The 23439-nt window shown below is 40.9% G+C and overlaps 2 protein-coding genes across 2 annotated transcripts; one reads left to right on the forward strand and one right to left on the reverse strand.

The window, feature by feature from the left end:
• Nucleotides 1–749: 749 nt before the first annotated feature.
• On the reverse strand, nt 750–4022 carry rsph1 (radial spoke head component 1). The gene is made up of 8 exons (XM_010731518.3): nt 3845–4022; nt 3532–3645; nt 2724–2829; nt 2503–2593; nt 2249–2384; nt 2083–2154; nt 1362–1470; nt 750–886 (listed from the first exon to the last, which is right to left on the reverse strand). Exons 1-8 carry the CDS (start codon nt 3893–3895, stop codon nt 840–842), a joined length of 726 nt encoding a protein of 241 aa, XP_010729820.1. The 5' UTR covers nt 3896–4022; the 3' UTR covers nt 750–839.
• A 46-nt stretch (nt 4023–4068) lies between these two features.
• On the forward strand, nt 4069–23353 carry LOC104919481 (myosin heavy chain, fast skeletal muscle). Its single transcript, XM_019271427.2, has 40 exons — nt 4069–4145; nt 7589–7635; nt 7724–7951; nt 8034–8177; nt 8530–8686; nt 8791–8818; nt 8930–9044; nt 9180–9272; nt 10136–10199; nt 10274–10372; nt 10457–10560; nt 10637–10775; nt 10923–11041; nt 11554–11703; nt 11787–11957; nt 12032–12338; nt 12428–12507; nt 12619–12706; nt 12795–12912; nt 12979–13102; nt 13585–13721; nt 13824–14079; nt 14199–14441; nt 14527–14703; nt 15845–15990; nt 16082–16172; nt 16242–16631; nt 16720–16846; nt 16936–17054; nt 17456–17652; nt 17743–17926; nt 18166–18331; nt 18467–18591; nt 18673–18981; nt 19064–19267; nt 19632–19757; nt 19927–20097; nt 20193–20393; nt 20480–20611; nt 20949–23353. The coding sequence occupies exons 3-40, from the start codon at nt 7748–7750 to the stop codon at nt 20964–20966; spliced, it is 5823 nt and encodes a 1940-aa protein (XP_019126972.2). The 5' UTR covers nt 4069–4145; nt 7589–7635; nt 7724–7747; the 3' UTR covers nt 20967–23353.
• Nucleotides 23354–23439: the final 86 nt, after the last annotated feature.

Here is a 23439-nt window from a genome sequence, read left to right on the forward strand (position 1 = left end):
TACTGTCAGTGTTTTGTACTACACTGTCTATATCTATAATGCTATTTGCTCAACCAAGGATGTTTCTTTTCCTAGTGAGTTCGTCTCCAACATTGTGCAATATCAAATCCCCCTTCAGTTATTTCTCTTTAACTGAAATAAAGACGCACACATATTATCAGCACATATTTTATTAACTTTGGTTCAGTTTGTGTCACTAAGTGTCTAAATGTCTTCAAGAACCCACCTCGAGGAAGGAGATGAGGCAACAGGGATCCTGATACACACTCACACATACTTTCCCTGTTGTTATCATAAAAAAATAGTTTAATACGTTTTGTTGAAATTTACTCTCTACACTCTTTCTCTCACATAAATATGTTTCCATAATATAATACTGTGTGCAGTGCATTTGGATGAGGGAAAGAAGAGATTCCCAGCCAGTCGGCATATTAAGCTAACTAATGAGCTGCTTGGACTCCAGTGGTCTCCAGAGAGATCTAGAGAAAATCTGTTAAGGGTCCTAACAAGGTTTAGACTGGTCCCATAGCTGCTGAGTTTAAATGCGTGCTGTAGCTCTAAGGTTTTACATTATTCAGATAAAGTTACTTATGTCAAGAAAAATGATCCATAGGTCCATAAAGTGCCACAGAGGTAAGTAAGTTGTAAGTACACAGTGTATACGGCCATGATAGTCAATGTAGGGAATGGAACGTTTGTAGTTGCTCTAGTCATACATCTCATAAAAAAATAAACATAGAAGTTTAACAGATTTATTTATACATTTATTGAAATATTTATTTAATTGTGTATTTTAGACAAATATTGAAAGAGGCAGGATTATGGATGGGTCACACTAGTCAGTTCTCTGCTGCCTCTTCTGCTGAAGCTGTTTTCTTTTCACCAGCTGATAAAAGAAAACATTATTATCATTGTTGACTGTAATATTTACCAAACTGTGTAGATACATTTGTATTTCCAGACATGACAAAATACCCCCCTCCTTGTTTATAGACAGTAAGCCTGTTTGGAAGTCTTAAACTAATATTTCTGTGAATTTGTAACATGAAAACTGTATGAATACAGACACATTTCTATGGCCAATTCTGATATTCTGTAACACTAAATATTGTAAAATTAGACCATCTGTCAGCAAAAAAATTAAAAAATAAATCAAATCTGTAGATACCCTGCAGTGTAGAGAGGGATTTGGAGCAACATTTTAAGGCTATATAGTTGCAATGCAGAAAATATAATTCAACATTTGAATACAACAAAATGTGATATTTCTATGATTTCTTTAAATACTAATATTTTACAGAGTTTTGCTGCTGTCTAGTAAAAATGTCTCCTGACTGTAATTTTGGGCTGATAAAGTTCACCTGCAGTCTCTTTGCCTGGAGTCCACACGGTCATGCCGGTGATACACTTGGGAATCCACTTGATGACAGAGGTGGAGGCCAACTCGCCCCACTCGCCCTCAGCTCGGTCCTGCAAAGAACAGAGCCATAGTGAGACACGCAGCTGCAAATGTGTTTTTTTGTGTGCAGAGAGAAAAATACTCGGAAATGTATTACTGTGACACATTTCACATTTCATTTTGCTTCAACTGCAAGCAACATGCACAGAGATATCTCTCCTTACTGTGAACATACACACTGCAGCAAGTTATTAACATCCACCCTGAAGTTTTTCATCGTCACACACCACAATCACATCATGCAGAGGTAGAAGAGGCAAGTGTGCACACTGAAAAAGATAAACAGTGATGTATTCTTGTGCCTGAAAAGACACAGGATTCATCATGCAACACACTGTGCTCTCTCATCAGCAGCTGTGCGTAAAGTGCAGCAGCACCTCCTCTGTTCCTCCTGAGGTCCCTAAGGTAAGATAACCGTCCCCGGAACCCGGGTACAGCGACCTCTGTGCTTTGTTACCGTTCTCCTCACCGCTCGCTGGCTGCAGTTTTAGTCAAGAAAGTTGCCATGGTTATTCTGGTATTCAAGCAGTGAGTGTTGATGAAGTTCCAGTTTCCTAGATTATTGTAAGAAAATGAAGTACATACAGTATATAGATAAATCATTTGTAAAAATGTTGAATCACCTGCTCTAAGTGGTGGTAGTCACCATGCTGCTCACACCCGATGTCGAACACATACTTCCCCGGGCCAATCGGCTGCAATAAAGAATGAAGACAGTAAAATGTGTGTCAGCTTCACAGAAAGAATGCATGCGAGTGTGTGCAAATTATTAATCAAAGCGGGACTTACGTTATTGTTGATGAAGTTACCCTTGTATCTGTGCTTAGAGTGGATGTACTCTCCAGCTGACTCCATCTTGCCATTCACCCACAAGCCCTTAAACTTGGAGCCAGTTTCATGGTAGTGGTAAATGCCCTGGCCATGCCTGGTAGGTAGTCAGACGACACCAAGGATTTTAGTGAAATGAATGAATGTGTGCTTTAGAAACAAAACTACAAACAACTACATGACAAGTACTTGTGAGTTTAAAAGCATAGATACACCTCATATGATGCAGCCACTCTCCATCATACGTATCTCCATTGGGGTAAGTGTAAACACCATGACCGTGTCTCAAGTCCTCAACCCACAAGCCTGACAGACAAAGAAGAGGGGCAACAAGAAGAGTTTGATTTCTGGTCTTATGTAAACATATTGTACACACTAATGAAATGCAGAGGAAGCAACTATCTCAGCTCAGACACTTTAGCTTTGTTGTACTGACCTTCATATTTGGAGCCATCAGGATAGTAAAAGGTGCCCTGTCCATGTTTCATGTTCTGGTAATAGTCTCCCACATATCTCGACCCATTCTTGAACTTATATGTCCCCTATTAGACAAAATACACAAAAGAGAAATAAAAATTTAGTCAAAGCGACCAATGCTAAGGAAACATAATGGAAATCTCATAATGGAAATATTGTTTTCATCACAGATTGAACATAGAAAGTAAAAAGTAAAAACAAAAACACTAGTTGACTAGAGCTGCAACAATGAATTTGAGTCATTTTTTAAGATAAAATGTCCTGATTTCAGTCTCAAATGTGAATGTTGTTTTGCTTTCTTCAGTCCTCTAAGACAGTACAATGAATATGGACACAACAAAACATTTGAGGACATCACATTCGAGATTTTTCACCATTTTATGCACCAAAAAAACAAATCAGTTAGTCAAGAAAATGATTAATCAGATTAATCAATAATGGAAATAAATTAGGTACAGATTTACCTGTACTTGTGCAAAATCTACACTAAGTAATCTAATGAAGTTACTCCTTTTCTCCACATCTGAAGGCTACGAGTCTCATTTCCATGTGGAATATTTAAGCTTTTTTCAATCATACTTTTTTTCTCACTATACATGCACTAATTAGTGTGAATGTTGAAACTTACTATTTTAAGTTCCATGATGTTTGAACGTGTACTTTTTTTGGGTGGACTTGCTATGGCCCAACAATCAATGTTTTCCTAGTGTGCTGACTTGAACTGTCTTGATCTGGCCTCCACACATCACGTGCTGTCTCTCGGTTACCTCTCCGTGTCTTTTGCCGTTCTCATACTGTCCCTGGTAACTGTCTCCGTTGGGCAGAACTGCTTTACCGACTCCGTGCCTCTCTCCTGCATCATTCCTGCCGCCTTCATACTCCTGCAGTCACATAAACACAGCACCGTGTATGTAAGGACAACAGACAGACACATGCCTGCCTACAGGTACAGACATGAACACACAGCACGGTGTTTACATGCTGTTGACATGTAATGCTAACGCTAACTTCAGCCAGCTCAAGTTATCACCCAACCCAGAAAAACACTGTTATGTTAACCAGCTAATTATCTGCTCTCACCCCGAGTTTATTGCGTTCATCCTCAAACTCATCAGATCCTATATCCGACATTGTTCTACGTCAGTTTATAAGACTGGTCGACGTAAAGTTGTAGTTTAAACAGAGTGGTTAAAACCCGGAGAGACGCTCTGTCTGTTCACTGCGCGGTTGCTAGTTTACGGTTGCCAGGACAACGGCCGGCCGCACGTGACCAGGTGTTCCGTGTGGTTTTGTTACCGTGCAGGCTGAAGTGCAGCGTTTCAGAAACCCGGGAAACAGCTCCGTCTGCAGCCAGGCGACTGTACATCTTTGAAACTGTCTGGTGAGTTTTAAAGGGTTTAAAAAGGGGACAGGAGCTTTTTTCCTTAGCTTATCTTACTGTACATCTGGCTGTAAACCTAAAAATCCCCGAACTCTGATACATATTTAGACTACAAAGTTTTCACTGGACATTTCTTTCCCGATTAAATTGTATATAATTGTTTTTATGTAAACAGAAAATCATTTCTTGCAGTAATATCAAAATTTTAAAAAAATATAACAACAATAAGTAGTAATATCAAAGTTAGAGTTTATATAATCCATCATAATCGATCTGTATACATGTAACGCTTTATAGGCAGACACACCTGTTCACAATCAGGCTGATTGGCCCCGCGCATGCTTACTCAAATGAAATAGCATACTAAGCTAGTGAAACTGTAGCCTGTGTCTTATGTGCTTTACTAAAACACCAAGCTACACAGTTAGTGATGCTTTTATATGTACGACAACATTCAAGCATTAACATTTCATTCATTTCAAATAAACATTTGAATCTGGACATTCAAGAGCTCATTGTCACAATTTAGAAAGGTAACCACAAATTCTAATGAGTGAAACTGAGTCTTGGATACATTAACTAGACGTAATAAGTAGTCATGAGAATTAAGCTTTGTGCTAGCTGAGATGTTTAACCGGAAAAATACAAACATAAGGACAAAGTGTGCCTTTGAAAGAAAATTAGGTTGCTATCAACAACTACACTGCTACATGCCACTAAATCCTACACACTGGACCTTTGACACAGTACTGTATGTTTTTATTACAGAGGTGTAGTAGTCTGAGTCACACATGAATATATTTGGGGTTTGGAACTGTTTAAAAATTCAGCACAATGTACCCACACTAAGTCTTCAAGCAAGATAACAGAGTGCCTGTGGGGGGCGTTGTGGTCTACCTTCTTACTGACGTTCTTATTTGTTTGGAAAACTCCTTTGGGATGCTCTTGGACTTAAACATGGCTGCAGCATTTGTTTCTTTTAAAGTTCAGTTCAGTTCTTTTAACTCTGTCCAAGATAAACCACTAAATATTAAAGAAACCAACAATGTGCGTGACTGGAAATAAAGTGAGGCTAATCCTTTCATTTGAAACAGCAATGGCTCGGATGAATTTACATACATTACATCAATCTATTGAATATATCAAAGCATTTTGCTTGGATGTCTAATTGATGGTAATTAAAGCATTCTAGCTCAGGGAGGAGCGATTGTTAACAGCTGTCCATTAAATGATATCAACGTGCATGTGTGGCAGATAATGGACTGTGTGACCTCTGCTTAGCAGCCCTTTATTTAGTCGACTTGAACTTGACTTGACATTAACTCATAAGCCACAAGATTTCACCATCTGTTGCATTAAAGATTAAAACAAACTCTGCAAGTTTGTAAGTCTGTAATCCGCCGCGTTCACTTTGGTTCTCTGAGTCTCACGAGGAGGCCGAGTCGAAAATGTCTGAAGCAGTTATCCAATCAACAGAAACACACATGCCAGTTAAAGAAGGTAAATGAGAGGCAGTCTGTGGCTGCAGTGATAATCCACATCGCATCGTAGTCCGATGAGTATCATTGTCCCTTTGAGGACCGCCTCTAAGAATATCTCATTCCTCATTAAAGGAGTCCATAGTTAAGATGGAGGACGTGTAGGCCACAGGTTCATTGGCTGCTTGTTCATGATTTAGCACCTGTATTGTCACTTTACAGCGGACTGATCTCTCATTCATGACACCAGAGTTAAAAACGAGTGACAGTTTGAAGAGTTCAAGAGTTGTTTACACACTTCAATGTCCTGTTAGCCTATTATATGTAACACTGAGACGGTGGCATCTGTCTGCATGTAGACACATTGTTGCCAATAACACTGAGCATGCTAACTCATAAGAAAATCATAAATCATATCTAGTTGGGAATGGTTTGCTTTCTGTAACATCAGAGGATCAATATCAATCTTGTGTGTGTTAAATGTAGCCAGGATGTGGTTAGCTTAGCATAAAGACTAGAAAATGAAGACAGGAAACAGCTGGCTCAGCTCTCGCCAAAGTTCAGAAATACCACATACCCCAACAAACCCCTCTAAAGTTTTCTAATTATCTATGAATTATCAACTAAGTACTAGTTATCACGTACAGTACATTTATGCTAAGCTAGGTTAACCGCATTGTGGCCCCAGCTCTGTATTCTTCATACACAAAAACATTAGAGTGATGTGAATTTTCTCATTTCACTCTTGGAAAGATGTTAAATTATTTCTTTAAGTTTTAAGCTTTAAGACGTAATCACAAGAGACACAGATGAATTTTATGTATTATTCCATAACACTTTATAAGCCCCAGAGAAAGTGAAGACACTTACAACAGGTGACACACAAAGTGTATTCAAGCATGATGTTGCATGAAACCTGTATGGAAGTGACTGTAACCATGCAGGACAAAATACACTGAGTCAGAAAAAGTCACACTACACACTGAGTAATAATTCATTGGAGTGGTCACTTTCTTTGGAAGAACAGGATGACAGGATTGATACTAACCTGAGTCGTGGTGCACACTGTGCCTAGCCTAGCACAAAGTCTGAAAATGGTTACACTAACCTAAAGTGAAAGACAAAAACAACAACCACACCTTCAAAGCTCACTTATTAATAGGTTTTATTTCATTTGTTTAATCACAGAAGGAACAGAGAGATAAAGTAAAGGTAGTAAAGTAAAGTTATGTGTGACCGCAAGTGTGGATCGCTTTTTGTTTTTGGTTGCTTCCGTTCTTCTAGGCCCATCCAGACCCCAGCTTTGTGTTTCATGCACAGACATGAGCTTAATATCAATATCTTATATCTTTATATCTTAATCTTTGAAAGAAAGCAAATGTATTTTCCCAAAATATGCATATTTAGATGACTTTGAACACATAGTTGTCGTGTTGATCTCAACAGAGCATGCTGGTTAAATAAAAGTCAAATGATGTGTATCCATGGTCACATTTGTTTTTTAGGGCAGTGTCCTGCACATTGTACTGTTCCTCTTCATCCTTAATAGAGCTGTGGGTTGTAATCCTCCAAACACAGCACTGGAGATGCTAAACAAACACTGTCGGCCTCTGCATGCTCGGAACATGTGAGCGATGGATCTCTGGCGGAGGTCACCCTCCTTTGGCATTCATTCTTTTCTTGAGCTGCAGTTGCTGTCCGCCGTGGATTTATAACAAAAGCTCAGCGACATCTCCATGATATCACATGCCAAAGCTAATCACCTCTCCACCCGCATTCATCACCGGATTGGACCTAAATATAGGTGTTAACTGTGTCTCCTAGTGCACCAAGAGAGACCTTATAAAAGCAGTGAGGGTCAAAGCTGTGCACATTTTTCAGCTGGGACGTCTGCTGGTGAGGGCTTGTTTGTCTTTCATTGGTGTGTTGGGTGTCATAGATCCTGACTTGTTTCTGATGTTGCAGGTGTCTGGGTGGAGGATACATAAGCATACCTTCTGTAGTCCTCTGAGGTAAGAGTTGGTATTGATTGTGATGACTGATTTATTATTCTGCTGTTATCAGAATCACTGTTCTAACCTTTAACCCTGGACCTTTCAGTCCCCTCTGGGGTGTGTTGCAGAGATGAGTTCGGATGCTGAGATGAGTGTGTTTGGGGAGGCTGCCACATACCTGAGGAGACCTGAACGAGAGAGAATCGAATCCCAGAACAGGCCCTTTGATGCTAAGAGTGCAGTGTTTGTGGTGGATCCAAAAGAGCTGTTTGTCAAAGGCACTCTGCAGAGCAGAGACGGCGGCACAGCCACTGTTAAGACTGATGCAGGACAGGTACGTTTAGCCGTACACGAGGCAAATCATCCATACACTCTCCATATTGTTGTGCTGATAAAGGCCACACCTCTTTTTGCAGGTTGTAACGGTGAAGGATGCCGAAGTCTTCCCCATGAACCCGCCGAAGTTCGACAAGATCGAGGACATGGCCATGATGACCCACCTCAATGAGGCCGCTGTGCTGTACAACCTCAAAGAGCGTTATGCAGCGTGGATGATCTATGTGAGTAATGCAACGTGTGTGTGTGTGTGTGTGTGTGTGTGTGTGTGTGTGTGTTCATCTGACTGCATTATGGCAGCTACTTCACAGGGCACCTCTGTCGCTCTTCTAGCAGAGTGTGCATCCCATGTATCAAGGCTACAACGCAGTGACCCTTATTCTATTCCAGCCTGGGTCTTTTGCTGCATGTCATAATACTGAAACACAATTTCAAAATGTAAGTCCTGTAGTATTTTGTTGTGTCCACATTACATTGTGATAATGTTATTTGATAACCAAATGATGATGTAGATTAAAACTAGTTTAGAAATAGTTTAGTAGTCTAATCAATCAGTGTTTTATTTCCATTTTGCAGACCTACTCTGGGCTCTTCTGTGTGACCGTGAATCCTTACAAGTGGCTCCCGGTGTACAATCAAGAGGTAGTGGTGGCCTACAGAGGTAAAAAGCGCCAGGAGGCTCCACCACACATCTTCTCCATCTCTGACAACGCCTATCAGTTCATGCTTACTGGTAAACTGAAACAGGAAAAGATGTATTATTATATTCATTTTTTATAATGTTCTGATGCACTGCATGGTACCTTTCTAACATGACTATGGTGTTATTCATTGTAGACAGAGAAAACCAGTCCGTCCTCATCACGTAAGCTGCATGATGATGCAAATGTGACAGACATAATTTTAGTACTTTCTAATGAAAAATGTGGGAATAAATAACATTTCCATTGTGTGTTTTTGGTATGTGTTGCTGCAGTGGAGAATCTGGTGCAGGAAAGACTGTCAACACCAAGCGGGTCATCCAGTACTTTGCGACAATCGCAGGGTCTGGGGACAGGAAGAAAGATGCTGCTGCCTCTGGAAAATTACATGTAATATTATAATGAATTCATACTTTATCAAATGGTGCTACAAGTGGTCTATTAATAACCTTTATAAATGTATCTATTGTAACCAAAACACTTGCATTTGTAATACTTTATTTTTTTTTCCATCTGTCTCTGTAGGGGAATCTGGAGGATCAGATAATTTCTGCTAACCCGCTACTAGAAGCCTTTGGAAATGCCAAAACTGTCAGAAATGATAACTCGTCACGTTTTGTGAGTGAAAACATATTCCGATTCTTTTGGCCATAACTCATTCTTTACCTCGTTATCGACATACATTATTAGGGCCCGAGCACAGCGAGGCCCTATTGTATTTCGAACGCTGAACGACGTTTAAGAGTAAATCGCATTTTCCACAGCCCATATCCCCCCCAAAACTCACGAAAATTTGCCTACCCCCCCAATGTCAGGCGTAAAATTACGTATTTTGGAGGTCTCACACATGCACGCGCGCATACGCCTCCACAGCGCCACCTAGGTGCGCGTTTTTGCCGGTGCCCCTCGCCACGGTTTCGCCCACGTGCACGAAACTCGGTGGGAGTATGTAACATGCCCAGACGCACAAAAAAGTCTCTTGGTGCCCCGGGCGACAGTGAAGCGTACGGCGTCCAATTTTGCTCAGATTTGGCCTTTTCCCGTTTTTGCCTCATTTCCAGGGGTCGCATTTGAACGAACTCCTCCTAGGGATTTCATCCGATGTGCTTGAAACCGTGTGTGCCGTGTGTGTTCTCAAGGCGTCCACAATGAAAAGTTATCAAATTCACAACTTTTTATCAGAGGGCGTGGCCGTGACGGAGCGTCAAACTCCACACTGCTGATTTTTCCACAAAAAAACAAGACTCCATTGACTTTTGGCCTGATTTGACAAGGGGTCATGTTTGAACGAACTCCTCCTAGGGATTTCATCCAATTCACTTGGTAGGTCTGTTCACATAGACTTCCTGAGTAACAGTTATCAAAATGATGAATTTTGGGGAAACGGTGTGGCCATTTCCACATGCACACATTTCGACGTGCGCACATGTGCGAGGGCCCGACCATCGCTGCTTGCAGCTTTAATTGTTTTTGTTTTTCAGGGCAAGTTCATAAGAATCCACTTTGGTACTACAGGGAAACTGTCTTCTGCTGACATAGAAACGTGTGAGTTAGAATACAGTGCACAGACATGCAGTGTTGCAGTGTTTTGCTGAAGCTCATTCAGTTTTCCTTCACAGACTTGTTGGAAAAATCCAGAGTAACATTTCAGCTGTCTGCAGAGAGGAGTTACCATATTTTCTACCAGATCATGTCCAACAGGAAGCCTGAGCTGATAGGTAACAAAAGAGAGATCAGTATACACATCCCACCGTGTTTATACTGCAAAGCCTGAATCTGACTGACATCATCTTTCCATCCAGAGACTCTCCTCATCACCACCAACCCATACGACTACCCATTTGTTAGCCAAGGGGAGATCTGCGTGGCCAGTATTGATGACAGCGAGGAGCTGACGGCCACAGACGTAAGTCAAGTTTTCTTTTCCATCACTGCAAATGTTCATGGGTTCTTACATCAGCCTGGTTACGATATGCTTTCAGAGCGCTATCGATATCCTAGGCTTCACTGGAGAGGAGAGGATTGGCATCTACAAGCTAACAGGTGCTGTGATGCATTATGGAAATATGAAGTTCAAGCAGAAGCAGAGAGAAGAGCAAGCGGAGCCAGATGGAACAGAGGGTGACTGTTACTCACTGGATTTACCTCAGTCTTTGAATGATAGTCTTTTCGTGTATATATGGTGCATGTAAGATCTGTTTTTATCTTCTACTTCTCTTCTGTCACTCTCTGCTTTAGTTTTGTCATGTGATCTTTTTCTTTGATCAGTGGCTGACAGAGCAGCTTACCTGATGGGTCTGAACACTGCAGACCTGCTCAAAGCACTGTGTTACCCGAGAGTGAAGGTTGGGAATGAGTATGTGACCAAAGGGCAGACTGTTCAGCAGGTACATGTGTCAGGATATTAGTCCTTAGTATAATATGATAGTTTACAATTACCCCATAAACTTGTTATTGTAGCTAATACTATAGAGTAAGAGAAAAGAATGCCACAATAATCTTAAGGCTGCACTAATCAGTGTGTTTTATATTTACCATTATCAAATGACTGTATGATCTGAAAGGTAACATAAGGTAACATAAGGTAACATAACAGCTAGCTCTTAAAGAGTCAGATATTTTTCTCTGGTGTAGATCGAAACAGAGCTGGAAGGACGGTTGACTTAAATGCAACTCAAAAAATGCTAATGTTGCTCCATGGCTGCTGGATTTGTAAATACAAAATTCTTTGCTTGTTACATTCCTCTGCCCCAGTTCATCCAAACTAATGCCACTTTAAGCTGAGATTTAGAATGTCAGAAGAAATGCACATTAGAATGATGATGTATAATAATAGGGCATAATATATTCTTTGTATTGTAAAGGTCTTGTTTCACTGATGTGTTGGGTCATTATACAGGTCTACAACTCTATTGGTGCTTTGGCCAAATCAGTCTATGAGAAGATGTTTCTGTGGATGGTCCTCCGCATTAATCAGATGTTGGACACCAAGCAGCCCAGGCAGTTCTTTATCGGGGTCCTGGACATCGCTGGGTTTGAAATCTTTGATGTAAGTTACATTAAGCAGTTCATCTACTGGAATAAAAACTATAATGAATAATGCGGTTACGCTTTAAATGATTTGTTTTGCAGTATAACAGTCTGGAGCAGCTGTGCATCAACTTCACCAATGAGAAACTGCAACAGTTCTTTAACCATCACATGTTTGTGCTGGAGCAAGAAGAGTATAAGAAGGAAGGCATTGAGTGGGAGTTCATTGACTTTGGGATGGACCTAGCTGCCTGTATAGAGCTCATTGAAAAGGTTAGTTCATACAGATATGATATTATACACAATGTTTTTTTTGTATTGAAACAAAATGTTTCTGTCCTTAATAGCCAATGGGCATCTTCTCCATCCTTGAAGAGGAGTGTATGTTTCCCAAGGCGTCAGATGCCACCTTCAAAAACAAGCTGTATGACCAACATCTTGGAAAATCTAACAACTTCCAGAAGCCCAAGCCTGTCAAAGGCAAGGCCGAGGCTCACTTCTCCCTGGTGCACTATGCTGGCACTGTGGACTACAGCATCACAGGCTGGCTGGACAAGAACAAGGATCCACTGAATGATACTGTAGTCCAGCTCTATCAGAAAGCCAGCCTCAAACTACTGGCTTTCCTATATTCTACCTACTCTGCATCTGATGGTAAGAACACAGGGGGGACTGTGTGTAGTTTCAATGTTTTATTTTAAGGTTCAGAATTATAATGTAGATAAAAACAATTCATCTTGTAGGTGCTACTGGTGGAGCTGGTGCTAAGAAAGCAGCAAAAAAGAAGGGTTCATCCTTCCAGACTGTGTCAGCTCTGTTCAGGGTAACCGCATGCTCAAATAATTCTCAATTATCATAAATTTATAAGAATACCTTTGATACAAATAATAAAGTAGAGCAATGATAGCTCAGCCTTTCTGATTATCTCTGACAGGAGAACCTGGGAAAGCTCACGACAAATCTCAGGAGTACCTATCCTCATTTTGTTAGGTGCCTGATTCCAAATGAAACCAAAACTCCAGGTATTTCACTAATGTCATGTTACACACTCCTAAGTTTAAATAGTATCTCAGGAAGTTTGATTATCATTTGGCTCCGGCTGACCTTTAGGGATTATGGAACACCATCTGGTTATCCATCAGCTGCGATGTAACGGTGTGCTGGAAGGAATCAGGATCTGTAGGAAAGGTTTCCCCAGCAGAATCCAGTATGGAGATTTCAAGCAAAGGTAAGAAGTAAAGATGTATTTTTGTATTAAAAAAACTTTTTTTTCTAACAGGAGTTTTTGTTGCAGGTACAAAGTACTGAATGCTAGTGTGATACCAGAGGGACAATTCATTGACAACAAGAAAGCTGCTGAGAAACTCTTGGGGTCTATTGATGTGGACCACACACAGTATAAGTTTGGGCATACCAAGGTACAATCATTTCAGTGTGACTAAAGGCCTATGGTACAGTAAGTATGTTTGAACTGTAGTGTGTGTGGGTTTTTTCTGTAATTGATTGACCATTTGACTGTCACCTTTCCAAAGTGACTGAACATGTGTGGGGAGGGTGTCAAAGTTAGGCACATTTTGTGAGACCAATACCACGAATGGCTTCATGTGCACCATTGTTCCCATTTGTATGATTAATTGCTGAGATTACAAGACACACAAAGGCACTGAGTTCTTGCAGAGTTAAGGGAACCTATGAGATGCAGCCAGAAAATGCTATTATGGCAGAATTTGGCTCACCTTTGAGTGGAGCCATCAACAACCAGCCAACAGATATCCACACTTTTGCAGATGATACAACATAATAACTACTAAATGAACTGGTTAGGAAACTGATGTTAAGACTTTAAGGTTTATTGACAGTATTTGTTGATATCTTAAAAAATACCCACCTTTCCTGAAAGGTGTTCTTCAAAGCCGGACTCTTGGGTCTACTTGAGGAGATGAGGGATGAAAAATTGGCCTCTCTCGTCACCATTACCCAAGCCTTGTGTCGGGGCTTCCTCAGAAGGAAGGAGTTTCAGAAAATGATGGAGAGAAGGTAATCAGAGTTATGGTAGATTAAAGATCATGTGTCATATAAAAATACCATAGATCTATATGAATGTACTGCATTGAAATAATAAACTCTGTCACTTTCCAGAGAGTCCATTTATATTGTCCAATACAACATTCGCTCTTTCATGAATGTGAAGCACTGGCCATGGATGAAGCTCTACTTTAAGATCAAGCCACTCTTGAGGAGTGCTGAGACCGAGAAGGAGATGACCATGATGAAAGTGGAGTTCACCAAGTGTAAGGACGATTTAGCCAAATCTGAAACTAAGAGGAAGGAACTGGAAGTCAAAATGGTTTCCTTGCTTCAGGAGAAGAACAACTTGTGTTTGCAGATTCAGTCTGTAAGCCGAGAAAATTCACTTTTTGCAAATTTATTTCTGTTAATGTAAGTCACGTGTAAGGGCTCCTGTATGCTATGTACATGGTACATAAATGCAACTGTTTTGATTTTATTAAACAGGAAAGTGAACGTCTGGCCGATGCAGAGGAAAGATGTGAGGGGCTGATTAAGAACAAGATTTTACTGGAGGCCAAAGCCAAAGAACTCAGTGAGAGACTGGAGGATGAGGAGGAGGTCAATGCCGAGCTGACCGCCAAGAAGAGGAAGCTGGAGGACGAGTCCTCTGAGCTAAAGAAAGACATTGATGACTTGGAGCTCACCTTGGCTAAAGTGGAGCAAGAAAAACATGCCACTGAAAACAAAGTGTGTATCTGCTGGGTGGTCATCTGAACACCAAGCCCAAAAATTTAAACACTTACTAACAGATAACTTTTCACTTGACATTCAGGTGAAGAATCTGACTGAGGAGATGTCTTCTCTAGACGATACCGTTGCCAAGTTATCCAAGGAGAAGCTGGCCCTGCAGGAGGCCCACCAGCAGACACTGGAAGACCTGCAAGCAGAGGAAGACAAAGTCAACTCTTTGACCAAAGCTAAAACCAAGCTGGAGCAACAAGTGGATGATGTAAGTGTGTGGTCATTACCTTTTGGAATTCAGAGCATGTGTATAAAAGTGCTTAAATGTTTTTATTTTAAACTCCACCGATTTTTCCCATCAAAGTGTGTTTACAGGTGTTGGGGAGTACCACTGCATAGCGACAGTCTGATAAATGTTGGTTTGAAAATAAGAAAAATCTGAGTGTTGAGAGAGAAAGAAGGGTGCTGTAGCCCGCTCCTTATGTCTGCTAGAGGTAGACATTAGGTTACATTAGCCGACTTGCAGTTTTGGAATGTAAGTGCAGGTTTTGACAAGGAAGAAGAATATGTGCAATAAATGGAAAGATATCTGTAGAGGAGTCTTTAAACAATGGATCAAATGTGTATAATGTGAAAGGTGTTGCTCTTGGTGACAAATCCAGAGATGATCACCTGAAGCTGCAGTTCCCTTCAGAAAAAGTTAGCATGTAGCTGGTGAACATAGTGGAGCATTTAGCCGCTAAAGGGCCAGATACAGTGGTCCCTCGTTTATCGCGGGGGATGCGTTCTAAAAATAACCCGCAATAGACGAAATCTGCAAAGTAATCAGCTTTATTTTTTACAATTATTATACATGTTTTAAGGCCGTAAAACCCCTAACCACACACTTTTATACACTTTTCTCAGACAGGCATTAACATTTTCTCACATTTCTCTCTTATTCAAACACTCTCAAAGTTCAAACTTTCGCAGATTTAACAAAAATAAGTACAATACTGTATTAGTAAATGAAACCAAAGATCAAAACCTGTTTTCAAGCCCAAACATTTTTAACAAATTTAATTTTAATGATCAATCTACGAGGTTTGACACATAAGTAATTATTACCAGTAACTCACGCGTATTTCACAGTTCCTCTGACGGTGCCGAACACAATGCGCGTTCATACTGTACAGTACGCTGTAAAAAAAAAAAAAAAAGCATGCAAAATTACACAAAAACAGCAAGGCCACGAAAAGTGAAACGCGTTATAGTGAGGGACAACTGTATTTCATTTAGGAGGTGGTGGAGACCAAAAATTGAGCTAAAATGAGAGTGAATATTGACTCACTACATCAGATGTACAAAGTGATAACATTTCACTTTTGTACTAACTGTACTATGTGCCCGAAACTGTGTCAATGTGTCAGCTTGAAGGCTCTCTGGAACAAGAAAAAAAGGTACGGATGGATGTCGAGAGAGCCAAAAGAAAGCTTGAAGGAGATCTAAAACTAAGTCAAGACTCCATAATGGATTTGGAAAATGACAAGCAACAGCTGGAGGAGTGTCTTAAAAAGTATGTATGTGTAGCAGTGTCCAAGCATAATGGTAGGTACAGGACTTGTACAGGATATTCTCTAATCACTTGGTTTGGTTTTACTTAACAGGAAAGACTTTGAATTCATCCAACTTGTAGCCAAACTTGAGGATGAGCAGAGTATGGCTGTGCAATCTCAGAAGAGGATCAAGGAGCTTCAGGTAAAACTTAAAGGTTAACTGAAAAGTAGCAGACCATGAATAATGTTGAGTTTTTGTTGCTTTACCCAGGCCCGCATTGAAGAGCTGGAAGAGGAGATAGAAGCAGAGCGTATTGCCAGAGCTAAGGTGGAAAAGCAAAGGTCTGATCTCTCCAGGGAGCTCGACGAGATCAGTGAGAGGCTGGAGGAGGCCGGAGGAGCCACCGCCACTCAGGTAGAGATGAACAAGAAGCAAGAGGCCGAGTTTCAGAAACTGAGACGAGACCTGGAAGTGTCGACCCTCCACCATGAGGCTAACGCTGCAGCTTTGAGAAAGAAACACGCTGACAGTGTGGCTAAGCTTGGAGAGCAGATTGACAACCTGCAGCGGGTCAAACAGAAGCTGGAGAAGGAGAAGAGTGAGTACAAGATGGAGATTGATGACCTGTCCAGCAGCATAGAGGTCGTGGTCAAGTCAAAGGTGAGCAAGATCCGTATAGATATACATGTATTGAATATATCATGGTAAATCTAACAATTTCAATCAATTTATTCTATAAATATTACAGATTAATTATGAAAAGCTGTGTCACTCTCTGGAAGACCAACTGAGTGAATACCAGGCAAAACATGACGAGAACACCCGTCTGATCATTGACATAAATGCTCAAAGAGCACGACTTCAGAATGAAAACGGTATGCAGCAGAGTTCAATCCTGTTAAAGACTTCTGGAGTCAAATACTTCTCTATCTTCTCACATCCATGTCTAAAACCTCTTGAACAGGAGAGTTTTCTTGTCTTCTTGAGGAGAAAGAAGCGATACTGTCTCAGATGTCGAGGGCAAAGCTGGCCTCCACTCAGCATGTTGAGGAGCTGAAGAGGCAGGTTGAAGAAGAAACAAAGGTTTGCATTACTGCACTGTGCAACTAAACAATACATTAAAGATAAAGAAAGAAGGTTTGAGCTTGTAAGCTGGTTCAGGTACATTTCTCCAGGGGTTTCATTGTACTTAGCCAAAAGCTTTGCCTACCAAGGAAGCTTTAGAAGTTTGAAATTTCTTTCTGAAGGTTAGATGAAAGGATTGGTACCACTCTTATGTCTGTATATTAAATATGAAGCCAGAGTCAACAGGTGATTAACTTAGCTTAACAATTGATTAAAAATCTAGCTATTTCCTGCTCTTTTCATCAGATTCTTGGCAAGAAAGTGAACATGTGTGTTTCTTGACAGAAGAGCTTTACAATTACAAAATGTTTGACTCTTGAGAGAACTTCTGCTAAAGTCCAAATCTGCCTCTGTGTTAGGCTAAGAACGCCCTCGCTCATGCTCTCCATTCTTCCCGTCATGACTGTGATCTGCTGAGGGAGCAGTTCGAGGAGGAGCAGGAGGCCAAGGCTGAGCTCCAAAGAGCCATGTCCAAGGCCAACAGTGAGGTGGCCCAGTGGAGAACCAAATATGAGACTGACACCATCCAGCGCAATGACGAACTGGAGGAAGCCAAGTGAGAGTTCTACACACACAGTATGAAGCAAGATGTTGGTGATGTAAGAACACGACAATAACTAGCCATACTTTATGTTGTCATGCTCAGGAAAAAGCTTGCCCAGCGCTTGCAGGAGGCAGAGGAGGCCATTGAGGCTGTGAATGCCAAGTGCTCGTCTTTGGAGAAGACGAAGCAGAGACTGCAAGGAGAGGTGGAGGACCTCATGGCTGATGTGGAAAGGGCCAACGCTCAAGCAGCTGGCCTGGACAAGAAGCAGAGGAGCTTTGATAAAGTAACAAACATCTTGCATGTTTAAATAAAGACGCAACACAAACACTGTTATGTGGTGGATGAGTTGATGTTGAGTTGTTGTCTGCAGCTATTTCATGCAGCAACAAAAGTTTATTTGGAATAGTTAGAGTGGGCAACATTAACCCTAACTGACCCTAAAAGCACAAAAAGTTCAAATCAATAACCAAAAATCAGACAAACCTTCTTTATTCAAACCAATAATTTGCCCCTTTTTTTTAGATTCTGTCCGAGTGGAAGCAGAACTATGAAGAGAGACAGGCTGAGCTGGACGGATCACAGAAGGAGACTCGCTCCCTCAGCACTGAGCTCTTCAAAATGAAGAACTCCTATGAGGAAGTTCTGGAGCACCTGGAGGTCCTCAAACGAGAGAATAAAAACTTGCAACGTACGTATGTCAGGAAGGTTCATCTGGAACGTGACTGTGAATGAATTAATCATATGATTTTGACTGAACTCTACTAATGTCAAGGATGTTATGTTTAGTTGTTAGTTGAAGCAATTTGATTTTTTACATATTAAGAGGAAATCTCTGATTTGACTGAACAACTTGGAGAGAACAGTAAAGCCGTCTATGAGCTAGAGAAGATGAAGAAACAAACTGAAATGGAGAAGACGGAGATCCAGACTGCTCTGGAAGAAGCTGAGGTAACCTGGTGTAAATAAATTATTTACACTACGGTACATTCCTTGATTATAAATATATTATTATTTGTATCTGTGCTCCAGGCTTCTCTAGAACATGAAGAATCCAAAATTCTGCGTGTTCAGCTCGAGCTCGCTCAGGTCAAAGGAGAGGTCGATCGCAGGCTGGCTGAGAAGGATGAGCAGATCCAGCAGATGAAACACAACAACCAGCGCATTGTGGAAACAATGCGCTCCACCTTAGATGCTGAGACACGCAGCAAGAACGATGCCATGAGAATCAGGAAGAAGATGGAGGCTGACCTCAATGAGATGGAGATTCAGCTGAGCCACGCCAGTCGTCAGGCAGCTGAATCCCAGAAGCAGCTGAGGAACATCCAAGTCCACCTCAAGGTGACAGGAAACATGAGAATATTAGCTTTTAAAACATATTGTGGGTAAATCACACAACTTTTACCATCCTGCTTCTCTGCAGGAACAAACCCTTCACCTGGACGAGGCCCTGCGGAGCCAGGAGGACCTGAAGGAGCAGGTGGCCATGGCGGAGCGCAGGTGCTGCCTGATGGAGGCAGAGGTGGAGGAGCTCAGGGCTGCCCTGGAACAGTCGGAGAGAAGCCGCAAATTAGCTGAACAGGAACTGACTGATGCTTCTGAGAGAGTAGGACTACTGCACTCTCAGGTGATCAGCTTTATTACAATGTACCAATTATATTTATTGTTTAAGACGAATACTAAGGAAGAATATGTCAATGGTTACTTGATCAGGTGCTGAAATCTGTGGTTTTCAAAAGAGCAGACTTTAGAGCTGATGAGTCAATATTTTTATATTACCAGGGACAGACAGCCACTGTTACTGAGTAGCTGGTGAACATGGTGGAGTTGGCAGAGATAAAAAACAGAGTTAAAAGAAAAGCTAAAAGTTTAATAACATATTTAAATCATGAATTTATGAGGTCCCCAGAAATGAATGATTGCATAACTTTTTGAAGTATAAACTTAGGTCACCTTTAATTGACAGTTTTTTAACTGTACTTTGGCTTCAGAACACAAGTCTCCTCAACTCCAAGAAGAAGCTGGATGCAGATGTCAGCCAGCTGCAGGGTGAAGTGGAGGATGCAATCCAAGAGGCTCGCAATGCAGAGGAGAAAGCCAAGAAGGCAGTCACTGATGTAAATATTCTGCACTTTACCTCTTGTTATATCAAATTAAATTTAAAATCAAATTTTATTTGTATAGCCCAAAGTCACATATCTACAGGCAGCACTTACAGGTTTATGTAATGTGATTAGTGACTGCATGGAAAAGTCAATATCAGGTTAACTTGCTGTGTTTATGTAGGCAGCCATGATGGCAGAGCAGCTGAAGAAAGAACAGGACACCAGCAGCCACCTGGAGCGGATGAAGAAGAACCTGGAGGTGTCCGTGAAGGATCTGCAGCATCGCCTTGATGAGGCTGAGAACCTGGCTTTGAAGGGGGGCAAGAAACAGCTCCAGAAACTGGAAGCCCGGGTAAAGCACATGTCCATGTGATATGAATGTAGCTTTGTTATGTGCAGAAATTACAGCTGAGGTTGGTTTGGTGGGGTTTCGACTTTGCCTCGTAGGTGCGTGAACTGGAGGGTGAAGTGGAGAGCGAGCAGAAAAGAGCTGCTGATGCCATCAAGGGAATCCGTAAATATGAGAGGAGAGTAAAGGAGCTCGCTTACCAGACTGAAGAAGACAAGAAGACTGTGCTGAGACTGCAGGACCTGACAGACAAGCTGCAGCTCAAAGTCAAGGCGTACAAACGGCAGACTGAAGAAGCTGTAAGATCTTTTTTGACTTTGAGAAAAACAAACAAGAATTTTTGTTTTTTCGGAATGATTTGAGCTCACTGTTTGTTTTTGTACAGGAGGAGCAGGCCAGTGCTCACCTCGCAAAGCTAAGGAAGGTGCAGCATGAGCTGGAGGAGGCACAGGAGCGGGCTGACATCGCTGAGTCCCAAGTCAACAAGTTGAGAACCAAGAGCAGAGAGTTTGGAAAGGTAACACTTCTACTTAATAGATATCATATTTGAGTTTGGTTTATGTGGCTCATTGTGATTCAGTCATTAAATAAATCATCATCATATCAATGAAAACACATGGCAGTTATAAGACACTGAACATCAACACACTCCCCATTCCCTTTCTGTGCTGCCTTTCTGCATGAGCGGGGTGATGTACTACTGTTTACCTGTTGGCTTTGACCAATTGCATGTGTTTTTTTGAGGCCTCACAGTGTGGGGCTTCACCAAATGCACTGCAGAGGATCTGCAGGTAACATTTTAAAATTAAAATAAAATCATTTTTCTTTTTCTTTTCTTTCCTTTCCTTACTCAGGCTGCTGAATCTGAGTAGACCTTCCAGCGATGACACAGAACACCTCCTCTGTACAAGCAGAAACTCACCAGAATAAACAAACCTTACATTAGCACTAACTCTTACTTTGCTGTGTGATTGTAGCAGAATTAAACGATGTGAAGCATTAGCTGTCTGTTTTTCTCCACATCTTAGTGTCTTCCATTAGATATACTGTATGGTCAAACATAACCATACTGTATCTCTGAATATCAACACATGAATACAAACTGTTTATTACAGTTCCTGATAAATTGCCAGATTAGTATGAACTTATATGCACTTTATAGTGCTAAATAGCCAATTAGAGGAGTTACAGTTACTGTAACAGACCCCCCTCAGTGTGTTCAGTTTATAGCAGTCCCCTCAATGTATTCAGTTTATAGCAGTCCCCTCAATGTGTTCAGTTTATAGCAGTCCCCTCAGTGTGTTTGCAGAGATCAGGGCAGATCACAGCAGAATGCTGCTTCAGAGTTAAAATAGCCACCCTCTGCACTGTCACTCATCTACATACAATACTAGCATGAGAGAAGTGGATTAAGCATGATTAGACCAGAATAATCAAAGGAGCACACGGACCAATCAGAAAGGCTTTTGCTTTTGTCCCTGTCCTCATCATTACAGGAATGTCATTTGTCTGAGACCCAGATTAGAAGTCAAAGTTGACATGGAAGTTCAATATCTATAATTTCATTTTACATACATGGACATAGCTGAAGATGGACAGAAAAGTAAAGAGAAAGAGAGGAGAGACATCAGCAAAGAGAGACAGACAGGCTGGAAACACAATAGAAACAAATAAGTCCAAAAGCTCCAAAAAATAGATGAATATATAAAAGCAGTGATAGGACCACAAACATGTTCAATACATTCTCATTCATCGGTATGATGAATCATTTTTATTGAAAGGAAAATCTTTTTGACTCTATATACTGAAGCTTGTTCGCTGCATGAAATAAATGAATAAAGGGGTTTAATTAATTAATAAATACGCTTTCATTATTTTGTAATGCGTATAACTTCACCCAGCCTGCATGGGCAGAGCAGTGTGCACATTTTCAAACAAAGAGTGCAGAAATAGAAACACAGATAAAGTACAAGTATCTCAGACTTAGACTGTACTAAATTAAAACATTTTCACTACTAACTTTATATTAAGAGCTTATGAAGTAAAAAAAGAAACAGGGAGTTTCTGCAGTAACGTAACGAGTCCCTGTTTGATTGTGTGTATATGGGCGGGTCCTCACCCTTCATGACACACTGTCATCGGTGACATGAAGACTGATTGAGAACAAAACTTTGTTTCACATGATGGTACCTCTAATGAATAATCACATGTAAAAAATAAAATGTGGATTTCATTCAGGCAGTTTAAACACTTGATCTCAGGCTCCAGCCCTGCATATGATTCCGAGCGTTTATGTAGTAATTGATGTAATACAAATTTGTATGTGAAGAGATTGATCTAAGAGATCTAGAGAATGATCTAAGTTCATTACATTTAAGGTTCGGACCCTAATATTATACAATACTGTATTAGCACTCCAACCCAGCATTCCAGTGTCATCTGTAATGCCAGTGACAACAGCTAGAGGGCTGCCTTAAACAAGAGAAGAAACATGAAGGAGAAAGACCAAAAACAATGTGAAGATCAGAGAGTGAGAATGAATTAGTGTTCTGTGTATAAAGTGTGTCATAAAGACTCTTCTCAAAATATAGAACTCAGAGAATCAAAGACTGAACACTAGAGACATTCAAGATACACATACAGTCACTTACAAACTGTAACATTGACATTTATCTCCATCCAGTCTGTATCGTATGTATGCAACATAACAATCAAGAAACATTGTCCTTACTCAGAAAAACACACTGACCACTTTAAAAATGTGCTGGCGACAACAAGACTTGACCTGTTTCAGGATAGTTAGCAGGGCAAGTTTAACACACAAGGGAGCCCTGAGGTAATGAATGAATTATAGTAGTAATTAATGTTATTTAATTAGGGATTAGATACATTTTTACAAAGCTAAATTGTCATTACATGATAGCTGATAAGTTCCAAGATATTTCACCTCTTGACCAGAATGCTCGATGCCAAATCTTTGGTCCCCTTGCCTCCAGATTCTGCATTCATATGCAGACATCTGTTTATAGAGGTTAGGTCTCCACTAACACTTGAGAAAAATATCTGTCTCGTCAGCTGCCAAGCGTTCCGCTATGTTCACCAGCTGGTTTCAGTGTGTGTCTGCTGTTTGGTGCTCAGCGGGTCATACGCTGGGTTTATCACAACATCTCTGCCAAAAAACAGCTGCTTTATGAGAGCACGGAGACTCAACCAAAACAATCAAGTTTGAGGTCGCAAACCAAAAACAAGAGCTGAGAGGGAACTTAGAGTCCGGTGATAAGTCTTCGCTAGGAGCAGCGCCTTTCACATTACACATATCATTTCTATAGGTTAAAATGAATATGT

Source organism: Larimichthys crocea, chromosome XVI (assembly GCF_000972845.2).
Source record: "Larimichthys crocea isolate SSNF chromosome XVI, L_crocea_2.0, whole genome shotgun sequence".
Lineage (NCBI taxonomy): Eukaryota > Metazoa > Chordata > Actinopteri > Sciaenidae > Larimichthys > Larimichthys crocea.